Genomic DNA, 19,891 nt, shown 5'->3' with positions numbered 1-19,891 from the left:
ACCAAAGACTAATTTATTTGGCCTCTTTCTGGGGAACCTCCCCCCCCCCCCCTCAGCAGGGTGTTCTCTCCCGGTTCTAGGGCTGTGGAGGTTCTCCCTTCTGCCAAGGGGCCCATAGCAGCGCTGGGATGGGACGGAGGACTAAGGCCCAAGACACGGTTAACCAGAGAAAAGAAATACAAACTTTAATTTTTTCCTTTCAACACAACACACTTCCAGAGCAGATTTGAAATACAGACACAGTATCATACCAGCAAGAAGACGAGCTAGAAACTGGACAGAAGGAGGAACTACACCTGTTCTGAAAGGGCAGAAGGGGGGAGCGGGGAGTAACGGGGGAACAGCGACCAAGGGCCTGCCTGCAGCCTCTACAGAGCAGAAGCGCCGTCCACAGAACCACACTGCCCATGCACGCACCACTGTGGGTCTGGAATCCTGTAGGGACTGGGAGGGAGGGGCTCACAGGAAGGCTAGTAGTGCAAAACATGGAAGCCACGGATCCTGGAAAGAGGGAAACCGCAGTGACTTCCAGGGCCTGGGAGGATGGAGGAATGCCGCCCGAGGGGACCCCGAACCGGGAGGCCTGAAAACCAGGGATGAGCATCGTGCCCCACTACCCAGGGAACCTCATGGGGTGGGGGGTTGGGAGGGGCATTCTCGACCAGCTCCTGGCCTTGGCGGACTCCCCAGATCCAGACTCTAGGTCTGCACCTCGGGCTTCTGTAGAGGATGGAGACACCCAGCAGGCTCCCTTGGTCAAGGAGTGGACAAGGCTGGCTGAAGAATATCAGTTCTACTGTAACAGCAGGGAGACTGGACGGCAGGTCACACGCGGCACTGGCTGGGAGGCCGCCAAGAAACAAACAGGAAAAGAAAAAGATCTGACCTGGGGAGGCCACAGGAAGGCTCCGGGGCTCCTACTGGCTCCCTTCAGGGTCCGACGTGTGGTTTTTCATCTGTAGAGGGAAAAGGTCATTCGGCGACTGCTGCCGTGTTCTCGGCTGTTCGGGGAGCTCTTTAAAGAGCTAACCGTGAAAGACGAGTCCGAGGTGGGCTTGGCGCGGAGCTCTGCAGAGGGTGTCCCCGGGCCAAGGGCCCACACGGTCCCGGGGAGCCCAGTGGGAGATGGGGTCTGGGCCAGGGGAGGAGCCTAGAACTCGGGATGAGGCTCGGGACACGGGCCGGCTCTGCAGATGCCTTTCCAGGCCTGCCTTTGACATCCCCCCGCCCCCATGGCATCGTGCCGGTAACAGGCGGCCCCGGGCTCAGCTCATCCTAAACTGTCTGAGCTTTAAAATGCAACATGAACCTGGGAGGGCATGGCCGGGACGCTGGGGGAGGCCTCAGAGCGCCGAGGCCTTGGGGGTAGCCTCACCGCCTCCTCCGTGTCCGTGCTCTCCTCGGCGCTGTCGGCGTCCCTCCTATTGCGGGCTCTGGGCTCTGGGCTCTCCTGGCCCCTGGGCTCCCGATGGGCCTCCGCAGCTGCGCTGGAGGATGCCCCACTGGCGGAGGCCGCCTTCTTCTCACCATCTTGGGGCCCTGCGCGACAACGCCACCTTCGAGGAGGCTGGGCCTCTCCCCGTGCCCCTCCCACGGGGCCTGTGGCCCGGATCGCGCCCCCAGCAGCTGGACGGCCCCGGCTGTCCCAAAGGCTGCAGAATCCCCACCCCCCACAGGCTTGGGGCCAAACTGGGAGAGATCCAGGGCGGGGGACAGGCAGGCAGGAACTGGGCCTGCTGGGGAGACCAGAGTCCCGGCCAGGAGGCTGCCTGCCTCAGCTTCCTCATCTGCCCCGCGGGGAGGGCAATGAAGGGCCTCGGGGGCTCCTTTACCTCCCAGCCGGTCTCGCCGCTGGTCCATCCGCTCCAGGCTCTCGAGCAGACTGTCCACCTGGGCTTTGATCTGGCTCAGCTCCCCCTTGATGGAGTGCAGTTCCTCGGCTCTCACTGGAGGGAGGCAGAAGGGGCTTCCGCTCAGGACTGGGCTCCGGGTGGGGGGAGGGGGCCCGGGATGCTCAGGAGCCCCCCAACCCCACCCCACTTACACTTTGTCCGGACGGGGGGTGGGTTGCTGCTCCGCGGGGGGACGTGGGGGTTGAGGCCGCTCTTGCCCCCTGTGCCCATGTGGGTCCGCCGGCTCTTGACGGGTGCTCGGTTGATGAGCGGGGGGATCCTCTGGTACTCGTAGACCCTGCAAAACACAGCGGAGGGCTCCCTGGGCGGCGTCCGGGCCTCGGCGGTGCCTGCCACGCGGCCTCGGGCCCCCGGGGCGGCGGCGCCCAGGAAGGGGCCTGGCGGGGGGAGGACCCACCTGTAGGGGAAGTCTTCCCGATACAGCTCATAGTTCAGGTCACAGTTACTGCTGCAGAGGAAATAGACCAGACACACGTCACCAGGAGCACGGGGAAGCGAGGCGGGGAGGCGGGCGCTCCTCCTCGCGGGACCCCTGCCTGAACGGGGCTCTCCCACGCTGCGTCCTCCTCTGTCCCTCCTCGCTCGCTTCCAGGTCTTCTGCTCCCCCGAGGGAGGAGGCCCGGGCCGGCGGCTTCCGCTTCCCGGAGGACACGCGCTCGTCCTAGGCGGGGTCCCCTCCCTGGGCCCACTAGGGTGTAAGCTGCGGCCCCAGTTATTGGTGGAGACGCGCTCGGGGGAAAGCAGCAGGCCGGAAAGGCCTGGAAGCCGCCGCGCGCTCCTGGGAACCGTCCGAATGTCCACCGCGAGGACAAGCGCCAGGACGGCGTGGACGAGCCAGGGTGACGGGGATGTCCCGCGCAGATTATAAAGAAAATGGGAAGATCTTGAGGAAAGAGTGGAAAGACCCAGGATGGGAGAAAAGGAAGGGGCGGAGAATTCAAACCCTTCAAAGGGAGAAGCGGAAAAGCCATGAAGGACCCCAAACGTGACCAGCTGCTCAGCAGCTTCTAAGAGAACAAGAGCTAAAGTGGCGAAGCCGCAAAGGGAGGCCAGCAGAAGGCCCAGGAGGGGGCCGAGGAGGCCCCTCCCTCCGCTCGGCTCGGAGCAGGGGGCAAAGGATCTTTGTCTCTAACCCTCGCCTTCCATCTTGGCTATTGGCCCCAGGCAGAAGAGTGGTAAGGGCTGAGCGATGGGGGATAAATGACTTGCCCAGGGTCACCCAGCGAGGAGTGGAACCCGGGACCTCCTGGCTCTATCCACTGAGCCACCTGGCTGCCTCGAGGTTATCTAGTTCTTATCCACTTTCAGAAGTGGCCGCCAAGGCCTCCAAATGCGCTGAGCATGGGGTTAGCCATTAGCAGGCCCCCCAGGGCTGATCATCTCGGGTTCAGAGGCTTCTTGTAGGAGAACCGATGCTGGGCCCCAGCCCGGAAGGGATGGCCGCAGGCGAGGAAGCGGCACGAGGAGGGCCATCCTGTCCATCGCAGAACACAAGCCCACTCGAGAGGCCGCGGCATCCTCCTCCTCTCGCCAAGAGACAAACGGCGACGAGCCCCGCCAGGCCACACACAGGAGCCTCCGGAAGAGGCCGGACGATGGTGCCACAGAAATGATTCAGCCCCACAGGAAGAATCCAGAGAAGCGGCACAAAGCCGCCAGCGCGTGAATGGAAAGGACGGAATCAGAGGGGATTCGAGCCCAGGCTGCGGGGCTTGGCCTGCACAGCAGACGAGGTACCCCCCCAGGGCCTAAAGGCTGCTTTTTAGGTAAAAGAAATGGGAGCAGGGAGGAGGTGTCCCCAAAGGAGTCCTCCAGGAGCTGGGGCAGGGCAGGTTTCTAAGAAGAGGAGAAATGCTGTTTTTTTTTTAAAGGAAACAAATAGAAGCATCTTGAACAACAGCCTCCTGACACCTGTCCCCTCCTCTCTCCCTCATGGTCTGTTAGTCAGCGGCTTCTAGATGGAGGAGATTCTGGTGGGACAGCAGGAGGGGCCTGGAAAGAAGGCGGCCAGATAGGAGCCCACTGGGGCAATCACAGCAGCCCAGCAGGGACAGGAAAAGCTGTCTGTGCCGGAGCTCCGCAACACATGGGGGGGGGGGGGCCCTTCCCAGGCCCCTCCTCTCTTTTGCTCCCCTTCTACTGCCCCCATCAGGACAGCTACCACTATGACCACACGTGCAGCACAGGGACGTCAGCCTCACTACTTGGGCAGCTGGGAGGAAGCTATTCCACAGCTGGAGCATTGGTGGTTCAGTGGTAGAATTCTCGCCTGCCACGCGGGAGGCCCGGGTTCGATTCCCGGCCAATGCAGGAGCTGGAATCTTTTAGGTTCTTTCCCTGCCTCCATTCTAAATGTAGTCTCTGGAGTTCCAGGCTAAATGGCTGCTCCTCTTAAATCTGTCCCTTAGAGAAAAGGGTGGATTTTAGGGAAAGGAGCCAAGCTCGGAATCATAGCGACTTCAAAGGTCAAGAAAGAGGGGAATGTCCAAAGCAGGAACAAAATAGTGATGCCTCCCCTAGGGCAGGAACCTCCAGGATTTCCCCTTGGGATTCCCCAGAGGGCTGATGGGCAGGACACCCCTCACCCCAAGTTCTTACTTTTCCCTCCTCAGCCCAGGGGAGCAACTTAGCAAACAGAAAAGAAGAAAAGCAGAGTGGACATTCTGACCAAGAGTTCTGTATTGTTGGCACTGAGGCAATCAACATTTATCAAATGCCTACTATGTGCCAGGGACCTCTGCCAAGCCCTGGAGGCACAAAGAGACAAAAAACAACACCTGCCCTCAAGGAGCTCCCAGGCTAAGGGGAGGAAGCAACAAGCAAAGCAAACCCATACAAACTATAGACAGGAAAAATAGGAAATGATTTAACAAGGGGAGGCACTAGAATTAAGAGGGGCTGAGAAAGACTTCCTGAGGAAACCAAGGAAGTGAGGAGGGGGAAGAGGGGTCCTTTTGGGAAGAAATCAGAGAAAATGCTCAGAGCCAAGGGGTGGAGTCTTGTGGGAGGAACAGCAAGGAGGCCAAGTGTTACTGTACCCAAGAGCTAGAAGCTTAGAAAGAAGAGGGCTAGCTTATGAAGGGCTCTGATAACCAAAGGATTTTGTATTGGATCCTAGAATGAAAGGGCACCCCTGAAGCTTTCGGAGTAAGGGGATTGTGGGGGCAGTGCTGTGAGCATCCTTGCCCTTTCAGAAAAGTCCTCTGGTGGCTGGAGGATGGACTGGAATGGATGAGAGATGAGACAGACACCCTGCCACCCCAGTGGGCATGAAGAGCCTAGAGCCTACACCAGGGATGGTGGCAGGGTCAGGAGAGAATGGGACATATTCAAGGGATGCTGCCTTGCCAGGAGCTTGAATATGGGGGCTGAGAGATAGTGAGGAATCCAGGATGATGTTGTAAGCCTGAGGGTGTTGCTCTCTATGGGACTAGGGAAGGCAGATGGGTAGTAGAGAGTTTAGGGGGGAAAGATGGGCTCTGTTTTGGACATACTAAGTTGAAGATATCTACTGAACATCTGAGAGATGGCTGGAGATGAGAAATTAGAGGTCAGCAGAGAGATTGGGGCAGGAGAGGTCAATCGGAGAACTGTCATCATAGAGATGGTAATTAAATTAGGACTTCAGTCAGCAGCTACAGCCATCATTCAGGTAATGGCTCAGTTCTTGATCTATTAGAGGTCTGGATTCAAATTCAACACACAGACTATTTACATTTTGATTGGCACATCTGATGTCAGCCTAGAGACGGGATCTGATTTAGATAAATGTTGATGATATTCTTCAAACTTCTGAACAGGGAGCAGGGAAACTGATTTGCCAGAAAGAGAAAAGAGTAGGAATGGAATAAAGGGGAAAGAGATATATAGATATATGAATAGACAATAGGATAATCTCAGCTAAATCTTTCTTTCACTGACCCTTAAATCCCCATTTCCTCCTTTAATCCTACTATGGTAAAGACTGTAAGATCCATAAGGGCAAGAATTATAATTTATCTGAACTTTGAATTTCTCCCCATGATATAATGCCCTGTAACCAGTAGGTACTTAATAAATGGTGGTGAGATGAATGAGGCCTCTGTGGGACTCTGCCTACAGAAATCTCACCTCTCCTAACCATGAACAGCAGAACCCCATCACCACAAATTCTAGGGCATCTGTTTGGTAAATAATTAACAATCACCTTCATTCTTTATTCCTTAGTTTCTAGAATTGCCTCTCCCTGCCAATCCTGCCCCACTGGGCACCCATGACCATTAAAGCCAACATCCCTCAGAGGTCAACATCTTTAAGGAAGGGGGGCCAGAAGAAAGGCAGATGGAAATGATGAGAAGGCAACAAAGAATGGCAGACAGTTGCACTCCACTGAGCTTTTTTGGATGACACCAAGAACAGGATCAATGACAGGTGTCCAGATCTCAAATGGGCCAGAGCTGGCTCCCATCACTGACCAGGGAAAAGGGAGCTGCCAGCAGAAGAGATTAAGAAAAAGAAAGCAGATCTTTCCCCATATGGCCCCAAGCACTCCTGGGCCATCCCCATGGCAACAAGCAATTAGCTCCATGAGGCTGGATACTCATGGGAATATGTCCAGTGTCAGCTGGGTATCCTGGGTTCTCTGGCTGGGATCTCAACCCTGGTGTTCCTTAGAAGGTTCTCATGTCCTTTGGTAGCTTCTCCCTTCCCTTCCCTCCCCCGCCCCATTCAGAGGAGCTTGCCCTCATTTCATGCTGGGTTCAGGGCCATCCATCTGTTTCCTTATCAGGATGAAGACTTCTCAACTCGCCATCCCAAATCTAATGAAGATGAAGGAACCAAACTGACTCCTTGATACAGCAGGTGGTTGATGTGGGGAATATCTCTGCTCACCCTCCTAGGATAGGCTGGATCAAGTGTGGGGAACAATGGGAGAGCTGAGACCAGGAGCTATGTCCAAGGGAGTTGGAGGGGAAAGCTTGGCTGGCTTTGTGCATCTAGTCACAGCTAAGGCTTCAAAGGCATCAGTCCCCAAATTCCCATTTAGGAATATTCCCAGGAAATTCCCCCAAAGCTCCCCATCCCTACCCTGGCCAGCACATGTTCCTTTGGGTCCCCCTAGAGGGAGTGGTGGCAAGCCCTGCTTTGTGTAGAGTCAGCCACACAACCATCAGCACCAGGGAATTCTGACCTGGGAAAACCAACTGAAGTGAAGAGTCTATGGGCCCCTGGCTGGCACAAGTCATGAACCCCAGACCCCGAAGAACCCTGCCCCCCACCCACTCCCCTTGGGTTCCTTGGCCAGCTGTCCCCAAAGCTCTGAAGGAGACTCACTGATAGAGGGTAGCGCTGTGCTGTCGCTTCTGGCCAGGCCGGGCCCGGCTCCCCTTGGGGTCTCTGGCCATGTCTAAATCTAGAAAGGAAAGGAGGGAGAAAGAGCCATCAGAAGTGTGAGAAAGCATGCTGGGGGAAGGTGAGGAGGGAGGGAGGTGAGCAGAGAACCTGAAATTTTAAAAGTCCCAAAGATGCCAGAGGCAGTTGGAGGCTTCAGCTCAAAGCTGTGTATATATATATATGTCCCCTTTGGGAGCAGGGATCAGAGCCTCCCCAAATCAAAAGGACTTTTACTTTATGAGGTCTGGGTATGAGAACTGCTTTAACTCCAGAAAAAGCTTATTTCCAAAAAGAAACTCTCTAGGAAAAATAAATGGTGTTTCCTCTCTAACCTCAGGTCAGTGATCTGCATCTCTCCTCTCCTAGGCCCTGGAACCAAAGGGCAAGAGTCTCAATGCAATTTCATCAATGCAAAATCAATGCAAAAAAAGTGTCTCAATGCAAAAGATACAATGTGAGAAAGCCTAAGGAGCTGCTCCCTCCAGTATTCTGTGGGGCTAGAGGAGGCCTATACGTATCAGGGACATACCCCAGCCCCAATCCTTCTCCAAGCAGCTTCTTGGGGTAAGCAGAATAGGGCCTGAAACCTCACAGACCACAGATGTACTGGACAGGTAATCACCTGCCAACGGCTCATGGTAGGCATGAGGCCCAGTCCTAGAAGCATTCAGACCCCCACAGTTGAGTTTCAGAGTGCAGACCAGCCCAGACACTGGAACTTGGATTTCTCAGGGAAGGAGTCAAAAGAAAAATTTGAAGGGATTAATAGGACCTGTTTTTAAATTCTCTTCCTGGTTTTTACTGAAATAAATTCAATTGACAGTTCAAGTCAGAAGCCTCCAAATAATTTGGATTTTTAAAAAATCTGTTTAGGGGAAGATCTTCAACAGCTTTATATTCTCTAATTCAACCCCTTCGTTTTGCTGATGGAAAACAGGCAGAAAGATGCAGTGACTTGTCACACAATTAGTGACAGAGCTGTTATCTTCATTTTAGTTCAATTTTATTTTTAGTTCCAAATTCTCTCCCTCCCATCTCCACCTTCCTCATCCATTAAGAAAACAAAGCAAACAAAACAGCTACAAAAATATATGATCAAGAAAATCACATCACCACATTATCCATTCTCTTCCACCCCCAACATGCTTTGATCTGCCCTGAGCCTGTTAGCTTAATCAGAAGGTGGCAGCACCTTTCCAACAGGAGTCCCCTGAGCTTGTGGTTGGCCATTATGATGGTCATGAGAATTCCTACATCTTTTAAAGTTGTCTTGTCTTTACAATATTGTTTTCCTGGTTCTGGTCATTTGACTCGGCATTAGTTCATACACGCCTTCCCAGGTTTCTCAGGAAACTCTTCATTTCTTACAGTGCAATAGTATTATTCTATCACATTTGTATCCCACGACCTGATCAGCCATTCCCCAATTAAATGAGCATCCTCTCAATTTCCAATTCTTTGCTACCACAAAAAGAACTCCTAGAAATGTATGTACACATGGGTCCTTTAACTCCTTCTTTGGTCCAAGTTGTGATTTGAACTTCTGATTTCAGTTCTCTCTACTAGACAGTTTATTTTATACTGAAAACCATTAATTTAAGTCATAGCCAGAATTATTTTAACAGACAAAAAACAGGCTTATTAGCATGACATAAACTGGTCATGAGGTAAAGAACCCCCCCTCAAGCCATTTATGTTCAACAATCATCAAATTAAATAGCAAGCACTTACTATGTGGGAGGCACATTCCTAAACCCTGGGGACACAAAATAACCAAAAATATTCTTTCTTTGCCTCCTAGAAGCTCACATTCTACTGGAGATGATATGCAAAGTCTTACATATGAGATCTTCACAGTGTAAGTGGAAGGTAAGCTCAGATGGAAGGGGAGTAATCTGAGGAGGAAGGGAGCCAGCCCTGTCAGGAGGAGGCAAGGAGAGCATACTGCAGGCCTGGGGCACAGCCTGGAGCTGAGCATGGAGGGACAAGGAGAATGCTGGCAGTGCTGGGAAGCTGTAAAGGTCTCTGTGAAGGGCATCCTGGTGGCTTTGTGAGTGAAGAGAGCTCAGGGAGACTAGGCTAGTGATGGCGAACCTTTTAGAAACCAAGTGCCCAGACTGCCACCTTCAGGCCAAATGGGAACCCCCTGCCTTATCCCAGACAGGGGAGGGAGGAAACGCTCACATTGGGCTGCTTGGCAGAGGGGCAGGTCATGTGAGAAATGTCCTCAGGTGGTGTGGAGAGGAGGAGGGGAGCAACCCCCTCCAGCCCATTAGGGCACACGTGCTGTAGGTTCACCAACACAGCTCTAGGTGATGTTTCCTACAGAAAAAAAGGGCAGGTTTGCAGGGAGGAAAGAAATTAGTCTGGGTCACGCTGAGAATAGGATATCCTAATCTTGAATTATTGTTGGAACTAAGTAAATGCTGAGGGAGGGCAGAAGGTCAAGACCCATCCTTAAGTCTAACTGAACCTAAGGAAATGGCCAGTAAGAAGGCATGTGATCAAGTGCCATGGTGGCGTGAAGCCTTCTCTAGGGGGGTACAAAGCACTGCAAATCCACCAACATTTACCAAGTGCAAAAGTTCCTCCCCTCAAAGAGTTAGCAATATAGCAGGGAGTCAAGCCGCTCAATTTCCAACCATTAACAAAAGATTCAATTGGGCAAACAGAGCTTATTACATGGGGAGCTCCAAAAGGGAGAAAGCTCAGGCCAGTGGGACACAAAGGGCCCTCATCAACTCCCAAGATGGGAGCAGTCCTCCCTCTCCAGCCTTCACCTCAAAGCACCTCCTGCACCAGACACCCAACAGAGTCAGCTTTGATGCTTTAGCACAGATAGGTGGTAGAGGGTGGACATCCCTTCTGGGGACCCCTCTACTATCACCCCTCAGCTATAACACCAAAGAGGAAACCAGAGGCTCCTATTGCACTCCTGAGTTCCCAGCCTTTCCAGCCTCCAATTTCTCTCCACAAGACCTCTGCCTCCGGACCATCACAAGACCATACTCCTCATTTAATCCGTTGGGGCCCCTCACAGAGGCATTACATCTCAGACTCCAATTTCAACAGAATGTCCAAATTAACACTTCTCATGGTGGAGGTGGGCTTCTATCACTGCCCACTTCCATCATGATGAGCACTAATTCAGTTTTATATTCAATGTACCCTATGTTCCACACTGAGATAAGGGCATTCCAGGGAGATGGGGCATCTCTTTTGCTGGGGTTTTCTGCCTGGAACACCCCCAAAGCACCCAGAAGTAAGGATTCAAAATGTAAACCCTGATCTACCTCTGGGGCTACTCCATCAGCCCCAAGGCTATTTCACTGCCTTAACCTCTTCTTCAAAGAAAGATTTTCCAACTCTACACAAGAACAGTTTTGAGCCTTCCATTCTTGGGATAAGACTCTGCTACAAACTTGAGAACCTTTTTCCCATAACACTCAAACCCAGAGCTCATCAATATTCAATGGCTCCCTACTCTTTTTAAGATTAAATACTAACCAGACTGGTATATCTCTCCTCTACAATTGTTCTCACCTCCCTGGCCAGCTTGGTTTACATACCTCAGACTCTAGCCCAAAGGACCACAGTCAATGTTCCATCCCCAGCTCCTCTTCAATGGCTTGCACTTAAGAGGACTATCAAATTGAATTAGTATAGAATGCAAGACCTCTTATCCCATTTCCTCCTTTCAAAATTCCACTCAGAGGGCTTCACCTTCTAGCAAGCCTCTTTGATCCTTTTCAGCCCTTCTTTCTCAAATTATCTTTATTTACTTGCCCATGTGCACATTGTATCCCCTCAATAACAGGTAAGGTCCTTGACAACAAAGATTGTTTTGCCTATCTTTCTACATGTAGTGCCTAGCCAAGCAGCTTGCAAAGAGGAAGCATCAAATAAATCAATGTTTGTTCTACTGAATGTAATTGAAGGCACAAAAAAGGGTCCGCTGGACTCATTTTGCTCCCCAAACTCTGAGGCTCAATTATAGGGTTAAAGCTGCCCCCAGGGGGCATCTAGTCCAATCCCCTCATTAAATTAAATGCATCAGCTCATTAGTGCCCCAGTCCAGATTCAAAGCCAGATAGATCCTCTGACTCCAAGGCACACACTTTCTTTGGGACAAACATAAACAAGTACACCATCTTATAAGCTCAGGACCAAATTAAAAAGTCTCAGAGTAATACTAATGAAAATCAGAATGTGGATAAAAGCCAGCGGAATTCTTCAGTTTCCCTTTTTGGCGAGTTTTCTGAACAATCTATGGAAGGTCCTTTCACCAGTTCTAAGAGGTCTGTGTTTTGAGAATCAATCACCAACAAGCACTTTATTAGGCCCCTACTCTGCACTGGGGATGCAAAGATGAGCAGAGATAGCCCAGACTCACCTAGGGGGGGGACAGGATAGGACAGAATGAACATAATGTACATGAGAAACATATTGAGATGACTAAGCAATCTGGAGACCAGGAAGTCTCACTGATTTTGTGCAGCCTCTTTATTGGGGATGGACATCTCTGCCCTCCTTTGAAATCCAGGATCACAACTTGTCCTCCCATCTTCCCTGGAATTCCAACTGTCTTGGATCTTTTGTGGCTTGAGAAGGCAAATCTTTTTCCAATTTACTTTTTCATAGTCACAGAAGTTCTTGAACTTAACCCTGGAGAGAAATCAAGTTGTCTAGGGAACACTCTAATTACCTCCCAAATCTGACCCAATAATGATTTGGTACAACTTTTACCGTTCAATGACATCTGGACCAACAAATGAACCAATGGGAAAAGGACGAGAGAACCAGCTTGGCTGCTGGATGATTAATTTTTCAGCCACTGAAACTCAAGACCAGTGGTTCGGATAGGAAAGAGTTGCTATCTTTATGAGTGGAGGCAGTACTCATGTCACTAAATAGATCTCCTTGAAGGTCTTTCAAAACTATTAATGAATACTGCACTGAGGGAGGGGAGGAGCAACAAGGTGGTTCAGTGGATTGAGAGACCTAGAGATGGGTGGTCCTGGGTTCAAATGTGACCTCAGACACTTCCCAGCTATGTGACCCTGGGCAAGTCACTAAACCCCCATTGTGTAGCCCTTGTTGCTTTTCTGCCTTGCAACTGATACTTAGTATTGATTCTAAGATGGAAGATAAAGATTTTTAAAAATGTACACTGCAAGGGCAGCTGGGTGGCTAAGTAGATTGAGAGACAGACCTAAAAATCTGGCCTCAGCCACTTCCCAGCTGTGTGACCCTGGGCAAGTCACTTGACCCCCATTGCCTAGCCCTTACCACTCTTCTGCCTTGGAGCCAATACACAGTATTGACTCCAAGACGGAAGGTAAGGGTTTATAAAAAAAAATGTATACTGCCTTCTTTAATAAAGATAAATTTAAAATTGTACTGGTATAAACTTTCAGGAGTCAGGAAAATTCTGCTGGATCTGTCTAAGGACCTATAAGACAGAAATTTAATTCAAGGGAATCCCTGTCTTCCTTTTTGATTCCCAAAGCCACAGAAAGATTTTGAATGATTGGCTGAGCTGAAGTCTGAGCTGACCCTTGAACTTAGGGAAGGGAGTAACAATTTCAGACTGACTGACAGTGTATCTTCTGAAGAGATGGCCATGAAGTCAAGGCTGTCTCTGAAGCATCCTTTCCCTAATCCTGTGCCAGCAGCAGCCTTTGCAGAGAGGGGACTCCCACTTGCTTCAAATAGAATTGAAGCTCAAATCATTCTTCAGGATCAGCTTTCTGCACTACCTGTTTCCTCACGGCACTGTTTTTGAAGAATCATCTCCAACAGTGCCCAAAGAGCTGAGCTCCAATTCTTTTTCCCTCCTTAAGGAACTATTAGAGAGATCTTGTGATTCTGAAGTAAAATAAGATCCATGTTATGTAGTTTCATTTGGACCAGAAGAAATGATATACAAATAAAACAACAAAAAGATTACTGCAAAGAGGACTTAAAAGGAATAAAAATGCTTCAGGTGTGACTGACCGAGGTCTTCAGAGCTCACCTACTCCAAATTCACCCTTTTTTGTGAATTCAATTTATTCCATTAATGGGATAATCCAAAACCTCCTCTGCTCCCAACCCCCTCCCCTTCCCTCCCCTTCAAATACCTGAAGGACCAGAGTGGGGAGGAAGGATCCAATGACCCATTCTGGTTGGATTAGGTGGCCCAAGGGGTGGCCAAGAATGAAAATGTCACTGATTAGGGGGAATCACAAGTGGAACAGGCTGCCTTGTGGGGAGGTAGGTCTCTCCTCTATGGAAGTCTTTTTTAAAAGGATTTCTTAGATACCTTTTTTTTTTTAAAGTTTTTTGATGACTTTTGTTTTCACAGCCATTATTTCCCAATATACTCTCCCCCTTCTCCCAAGCCCTAGCATCCAGCTCACAGGGATGGCCTTGCTGAGGCCTGAGGCGTTCTCTACCTCTCCAACAACAGAAAGGAGGCTGTTTGGTCCCTTCTCCTTGGGACCATGCCCGGTCATCCCAATCACTCAGAGCTCAGCTCCCGTTTGGATTCTTTTCCTTGCCATGGCTGTGGTCACTTCTCCCAGCTCCACTTACTTCACACAGTCTTTTCCATGTTTCTCTGAATCCCTCTCACGCATACACTGATGGGAACGAGAGCAGGCGTCAGGAGGATGGCTACTCCTAAGGTTAGCCCTAAAACCCAAAGTAGCAGCTCCTCTTCTAGGGGACCCCGACATCAGTAGGAGATGCAGAGACACAAGGGCCCGGAGACTGGGAAGGCAGTCAACACCCTCGCTATACTGATGCTGGTGTTTGCTTCACGGTTGTTGTGGGGGGAGGGAAACAGGAATCTGAGATTTCCCTGGGGCAGGGAAGTTAAGAGACTCCCATACCAATGGAGATGAACAACGGTTCTGCAATTTCTAGTCTGAGCACAATATTCCCAAATCCACAATTTGTTCCATTATTCCCCAACTGGCTGGTACTCACTTTGCTTCTAGTTTTTTACTACCTACAGGTGCCACTTGGAACATGTACGAATGCATCTGGACTTTGGCTGCCTTGAGAGGTGGCCCCAGTGTGGGAATCCTGGACCCAAGGGCAGGCAGGCACCATTTGGACCTCTGCTCACATCATTTCAAATTCTTTTCCAGACCAGTTGGGCCAAGACGTCCCACAGCTTCTCCAGGCCTTACTTTCGTCTTTTATCCTCTGACAATTTGTGGGGATGAGACTGAAGCGGGGGAATTCTCCTACTGTGCATTCTCTTGGCTTCTCTCCTCTGACCTCCTGTGTCGCCCGGATTCTAACCGAGAAGCCTGATCTGCCCACCTTTCTGGGCCATTTCGCTCTTCTGTGGGTGGCTGGTCTCCCTTGGCCCCTGGGCTCTCGGAGTTGTAACAAAAGAAAGCTTCCAGTCTGCCCCCTCGGACCTGCCTTGGAGGCATTTCTCCAATGTGGGCCTTCTCGCACTCTCCACGCTGCTGCTGTTCCCAATGGCGTCGCCATTCCATCGCCTCCAAAGTTCAGTGGTTCAATCCAGACTCAAGAAGTTCTCCACCAGCCATCTCACTGACAAGGGGAGTGTGGGGGTCGGAGGGCAAGAGATCCTGGGCACAAGCTGGGTGTGCTCCTCTTGGGCAATGAAGCTCTCTTAATGGTAATCATGCCAACCTGCACTGGCAAAGGACCTTCTACGTGTCCAAATACTTCCACACTCACTATCTTAGTGAGCCCTGTCATGCTCTTGATCCCACCCGTGAAGTGGGTAGTCCTGGACATAGCCCCTTCTGATGAATAAGGGAAGTGGCCCACAGGAAGCCTTTCCCACCCCCTCTTCATTCTAGCGCCCTCCCTCTGTTAAGTATCTCCCCTTTAGTCTGTCATTTGCACATACCTATGATTGTCATCTCCTACTTTGGATCACGAGCCCCTTGAGGGCAGGGGCTGTCTTTGCAGAAGCTTTGGCTAGTGCCAGGCACACAGTAGGTGCTTAATGAATGCTGACTTGCCCAAGGCCCCTCTGCAGGTCAGTAGCAGAGCCAGGGTTATAACCTAGGTGGCTGGATTCTCAGCTCTGTCTGAGTTGCTTAGTTCAGGCATCTAGGTGGGTAACACTGAACCTGGAATTAGGAAGACCAGAGTTCAAATCCAGCCTCCAACACTAGCTATGTGATCCTGGGCAAGTCACTTAACCTCTTTTTGCCTTGACTTCCTCATCTGTAAAATGGGTATAATCCTAGCACCTATCTCCCAGGGTTGTTGTGGGGCTCAAATAAGATATTTGTAAAGAGCTTTATAAGTCCTAAAACATTATATAAGGTGGGCTCAGGAGATTGAGTCAGGCCCAGAGATGGGAGGTCCTAGGTTCAAATCTGACCTCAGACACTTCCTAGCCGTGTGACCCTGGACAAGTCACTTAACACCAGTTGCCTAGCCTTTGCCCCTGACCTAGAGTTGTCATTCGGAGGGAAAGCAGGGGCTCCTAAAACAAAAAAGGGCTGGAAGGCATCAGAACTTCAAGTGTAAGGCCCCATAAGGAAACAGAGTCTGGGGTGGTTAAGGAAGTCCCCCAACGCCAGGCCCGGCATCTCTCCACCAAGCCACTTAACTGCTGCCGGACTAAAGCTATCATCATCCTGAAAAAGCCATATTCAGGTGCGGGCCAGCCCTGCGACCCCGGAAGCTTGCCCACGGGACGCCTTAGGACCATCGGCCAGGAAACCACAGAACTGCCCCCCAGCGATGGATGGCAGGACAAAACACGCCCCCCCAATGGAAGGAAGCCCCTGGGCGTGCCCGGCACCCCAGGGCCAGCCTGTGTCTCTGCTCTTCAGGAAAGTCAGCCAGAGTCATGGCAGACAGCCTCACGCGGGACGGTTCAGTACTCTTAAAACCAGAGGCTAAAGGGAGTCCCATGAGCTTGGCCAGCTCTCCGAGACCTCCCCACTCTGATGGAGGGCTGCCATCCGGGTCTGGCCGGGAGCCCACACACCCCAAAGGGGCTCTCCCAGGGCAGGCAGCACCCCACGGCCTGCCCCTCCCTAGGAGGCGTGAGCGCCAGGGGAGGGACAGAGGAGGGAGCCGGCCTCCTGTCGCCTCTGGCAGCTGAGGGAAGCCTGAAAGCTGGCCTGAAGTCACCAAACACGGGCGACAAGCAGGCGGCCCCTTCTTCCCCCTCGGCTCCTGCCGAAGGAGGGGAGCACCAGGAGGGGGCCCGCCAGAGGTGGCCGCCGCTGGTTCTCTTTAGTTGAACACAAGGCCCGTCCCAGGGTGTCTCCTTCCTTCCTTTCCCCAGATGGAGATGCCTTGGAGCCGACGGTGGGGCCTCCGTGTTTGAATGTGGAAGAAGGCAGAGAAAGAACAAAGACCAGGCCCCGCTCTCCCTTCCAGGGAGGCCCAGGGGGCCGCTCTGACCTGGGGCTCTCCCAGGCCGGCTGGCGGCTTCCTCCGGGCTCATGGCTACGTGCACCCTCTCTTCCTAAACCTCTGTCGTCTCCCCGGACTTAGAGGCACTGGTTGGGCCAGGAGGGCGGTAGGGGCTGGGCACGAGCCGGAGATGAAGTTCGGGGAGAGAAGGGCCGCCAGGCCCGCGGCCACGACAACGGCAGCGTGTCTCCGAGTCCTGGCCGGCCCTCCTCTGCGCCCCGGGGCCCCGGCTCTGGCGGGCCGCCGCCGCCCTTCCCAGCCAGAGCGGGCTCCTTACAAAGGCACAAGCTCCGGAAGCCCGGGGTGGGGAGGAAGGGAGAGAGGCCGCAGCTGCTCCGTCCTTTCCCAAGGGCCCGCAGCGGGGCCCAACCCACCCATTTTACAGACGAAGCAGCTGAGGGCAGGCCCAGATGGCCGAGGCAAGCGAGGGGCGGCCCCAAGGGGGCCAGGCTCGGAGGAGAAACCAAAGAAAGGCCTTCCTGCCTGCCGGCGGCCCCACACACTGCAAACTCTGAGTAACAAAGGAAACTTGGCCCCAGGGATGCGGCCGGGAAGCGCTCCAGGCCCCCTCTGCAGACACGCCTTCCGAGGAGCAGGTGTCTGAGCCTAGTCCCCGGCCCCGGGGCCCCCTGGGGAGCCAACTGCCCCAGCCCAGCCTCTCCCCTAGAGGCCCTCCATCTGTCTGGGCCGCCTCATCTTCCCTGCTGGATCGGGGTGTCCCCAGCCCCTCCGCGAGTAAGGGGGGGCAGGCTTGGGGGGAGTCTATGGGCCGTCTGACGACACTCAACAGCGGCGAAGGCCCGTTTTACAGACCGCAAGGCTGGCGCTCAGGAGGACTATGGACTTGGCCAAGGTCACCTCGGGAGTCCCAGGCCCGGGTGCAATGGTCTGAACGGGAAGGGGGGCTGCCCGCCCACCCACCTCACACACACCCAGCCGGGCCCCCAGCAATGACCTCCTCAGACGCCGGGTCTCCTCCCGCTCGGGCCTCGGGTTTCCTGGGGGAAAGGCCGCTGCGGGGCGACGGGTTCCAGGAGAGCTTGGGGAGGGGGCGCCGTGGGGGGAGGGGTGCGACGGGGGAGGGGCACCGGGTGAAGGGGGCGGGGCGGATTGCCCTGCGGAGGGTCGGGGGGGCCGACCCCGCTACCTAACCGCCACCCCTCAACGGTCCCGGCTGGGCCCCAGCCCCGTGAACAAAGGCCCCGCGGAGCTCACGCGTGGCGACGGGGGCGGGGGGGGGGTGCGCCGCGCGCTCCCGCGGCCTTCCGGCCCGCGCCCCCCCGCCCACGCGCGGCACTCACATCTCCGACACGCTTCCTCGCTGCCGAACAGAGTCATGCCAGACCGCGGGGGGCCCGCCGGGTGCCAGCGAGGGGCGAGGCCGCCGCCGCTGCTGCTGCCGGCCGTGGCCGTGGCCGCGAGCGTGGCCGTGGCCCGGGGCGGCGGGAGTGCGGCTCTGGGTTCGCTGCTGCGCCCGCGGTCTCCGCTCCCCGGCCCCTTGTCAGCTGCTGCCGCCGCCGCCGCTACCTCCTCCCAGCAGCCAAAGCACCCCCGGCGGGGCTGAGCGCGGGGCCACTGGAACGTACCATATCCCCAGCGGGCGCGGGGGAGCGCGGCGGCGCGGGGCGGGGACACGAGGCGCCCCACCTCGGCCGCGCGCGGGGGCGGCCGCCCGCCATGGGACTTTGGGCCGGGGACCATGGGGCCGCCGCCAAGGAGCGTGCAGGGACCGCGGGGGAGGCCTCCCTTCTCCCCCTCTTGCTCCCCTCCCCCGCGGCGGCGGCGGCCGAGGCTCGGCCCGAGAGGCGGGGCTGCGGGGGAGGGGCGGGGCCAGGCACAGCCCGGGGGAAGCGGGTGGCAGGAGGGGCCACCCCTGTGCTGACACCTGCGAACACTCACCTGCGCGTGCGGGCGTGCACCGCCGAGCCCCACAACACCCGCACCCCGGGTAGAAGCGCGCCTATTCATAGGCTGCAGGCGTGAGCTCGCCTTTGGGGCCACGCGTGCACATTCACACGCGTGCACGTCCTCCTTCGACGCAACGCCCCCAGGCGCAGACTTGCAAACCCTGAAGTACACAGACATGGCCCCGGGAGGAATCCCCATGCATTTCTCTGGGCTTGTGGCGAATCTAATTAAAAATAACCCGGATGGCTGACGTAGAGACTGCCCAGAGGTTTGGCGAGCTCCTTACATCCCTTATCTTAAACCTCACTGCCCACCTGCGCAGGGTTTCTACTGGAACCGACGAGGAGGTTCGGAAGGCCCTGGCCGTTAGCCGCTCGGGCCTGCTTCCCTAGCAGAGATGGGGATGAGTCAGAGCAGACGGAGCGACGAGGGCTCCTCCCCCTTTGGCTGGCTGGACCGGCGGGAGCCGAGCTCCTCCGTCTGTCTCTCTGGGCAGGCTTCGCCTCTGGAAAAGACCGGGGCTCCTGTGCGACCCTGGGCAAGTCACCGGGCCCCCGGCGCCCAGCGCTGCCCGCTCTTCTGCTTGGGACCGGATACCCGGTACGGATCCTAAGGCGGAAGGTGAGGGTTTAAAAAAAAATAAGGCTCCAATGAAGATAATTCTGCTGAATTGCAAAACAGGGGGCGCAAGAAGTGCCCCTAAAAGGCAGACAAACGTTGAGTGGAAATCAATTGCACTCCTTTTCATTATCTCTGTCTGTCCTCCCTCCCGTGGTCTTCCCGTTGGTGGGGAGAGATTGTAGAAAGAATAAGGGACCAGGCAGGAGACTCGTCCAGGGTCTGCCACTCATCCTGCGTGACTTCCGACAAGAGGTCTCAGTTTCTCCATCTGAGCAACGGTCTTTAAGCTCTGGCCATGTAAACCCGTAGAAGCGCCTATGCTTAGGTTCGGACTCTGGGAGGAAAAGCATCACAGCTTACCCTGATGGAAAGCAAGGGGCGAGATCTAGTTGGACTCCAGGAGAGATCTGATGGAGTTCTGTTAAGATTTGGGATGAACAGGAAAGAAGAATTTTGGGGTCCCTTCTCATCCCTGCAGCCTGCTAGTATCGGAGCAGTCAGAAATGAATTTGGAAGGAAGAACCAATAAACTGATTAATTTTGAAAGGAGTATGTAGAATTTAAATACTTAAATACTATTTAAATACATAATTTTTTTTTTGCTTTTTTCTCAATTTTTTAAATTTTTAAATATTTTTCCATGGTGACATGATTCATGTTCTCTC

At 53.8% G+C, this 19,891-nt stretch overlaps 1 protein-coding gene and 1 non-coding gene across 2 annotated transcripts; one reads left to right on the top strand and one right to left on the bottom strand.

The window, feature by feature from the left end:
* Nucleotides 1–159: 159 nt before the first annotated feature.
* LOC103101060 (uncharacterized) lies at nt 160–18,665 on the bottom strand. Its single transcript, XM_007477749.2, has 8 exons — nt 17,999–18,665; nt 7,227–7,305; nt 2,311–2,361; nt 2,045–2,190; nt 1,833–1,946; nt 1,376–1,539; nt 887–956; nt 160–501 (listed from the first exon to the last, which is right to left on the bottom strand). The coding sequence occupies exons 1-7, from the start codon at nt 18,663–18,665 to the stop codon at nt 918–920; spliced, it is 1,260 nt and encodes a 419-aa protein (XP_007477811.1). The 3' UTR covers nt 160–501; nt 887–917.
* Nucleotides 4,153–4,223, top strand: TRNAG-GCC (transfer RNA glycine (anticodon GCC)). Its single transcript has one exon. It is a non-coding gene; the product is annotated as a tRNA-Gly (tRNA).
* Nucleotides 18,666–19,891: the final 1,226 nt, after the last annotated feature.

The sequence above is a fragment of the Monodelphis domestica genome, chromosome 1 (genome assembly GCF_027887165.1).
Source record: "Monodelphis domestica isolate mMonDom1 chromosome 1, mMonDom1.pri, whole genome shotgun sequence".
NCBI lineage: Eukaryota > Metazoa > Chordata > Mammalia > Didelphimorphia > Didelphidae > Monodelphis > Monodelphis domestica.
Note: the sequence above shows the minus strand (reverse complement) of the source record. Positions and strands in the feature narration are given on the sequence as shown.

What these genes read in the sequence shown, in the direction of transcription:
- LOC103101060 (XM_007477749.2), bottom strand. Translation starts at nt 18,665, where the DNA reads ATGAATAGGCGCGCTTCTACCCGGGGTGCGGGTGTTGTGGGGCTCGGC. An exon ending in CGGGAAGACTTCCCCTACAG is followed by an intron (nt 2,191 to 2,310) that starts GTGGGTCCTCCC and finishes TGTGTTTTGCAG; the next exon opens with GGTCTACGAGTACCAGAGGA. An exon ending in GCGGCGAGACCGGCTGGGAG is followed by an intron (nt 1,540 to 1,832) that starts GTAAAGGAGCCC and finishes GTTGTCGCGCAG; the next exon opens with GGCCCCAAGATGGTGAGAAG.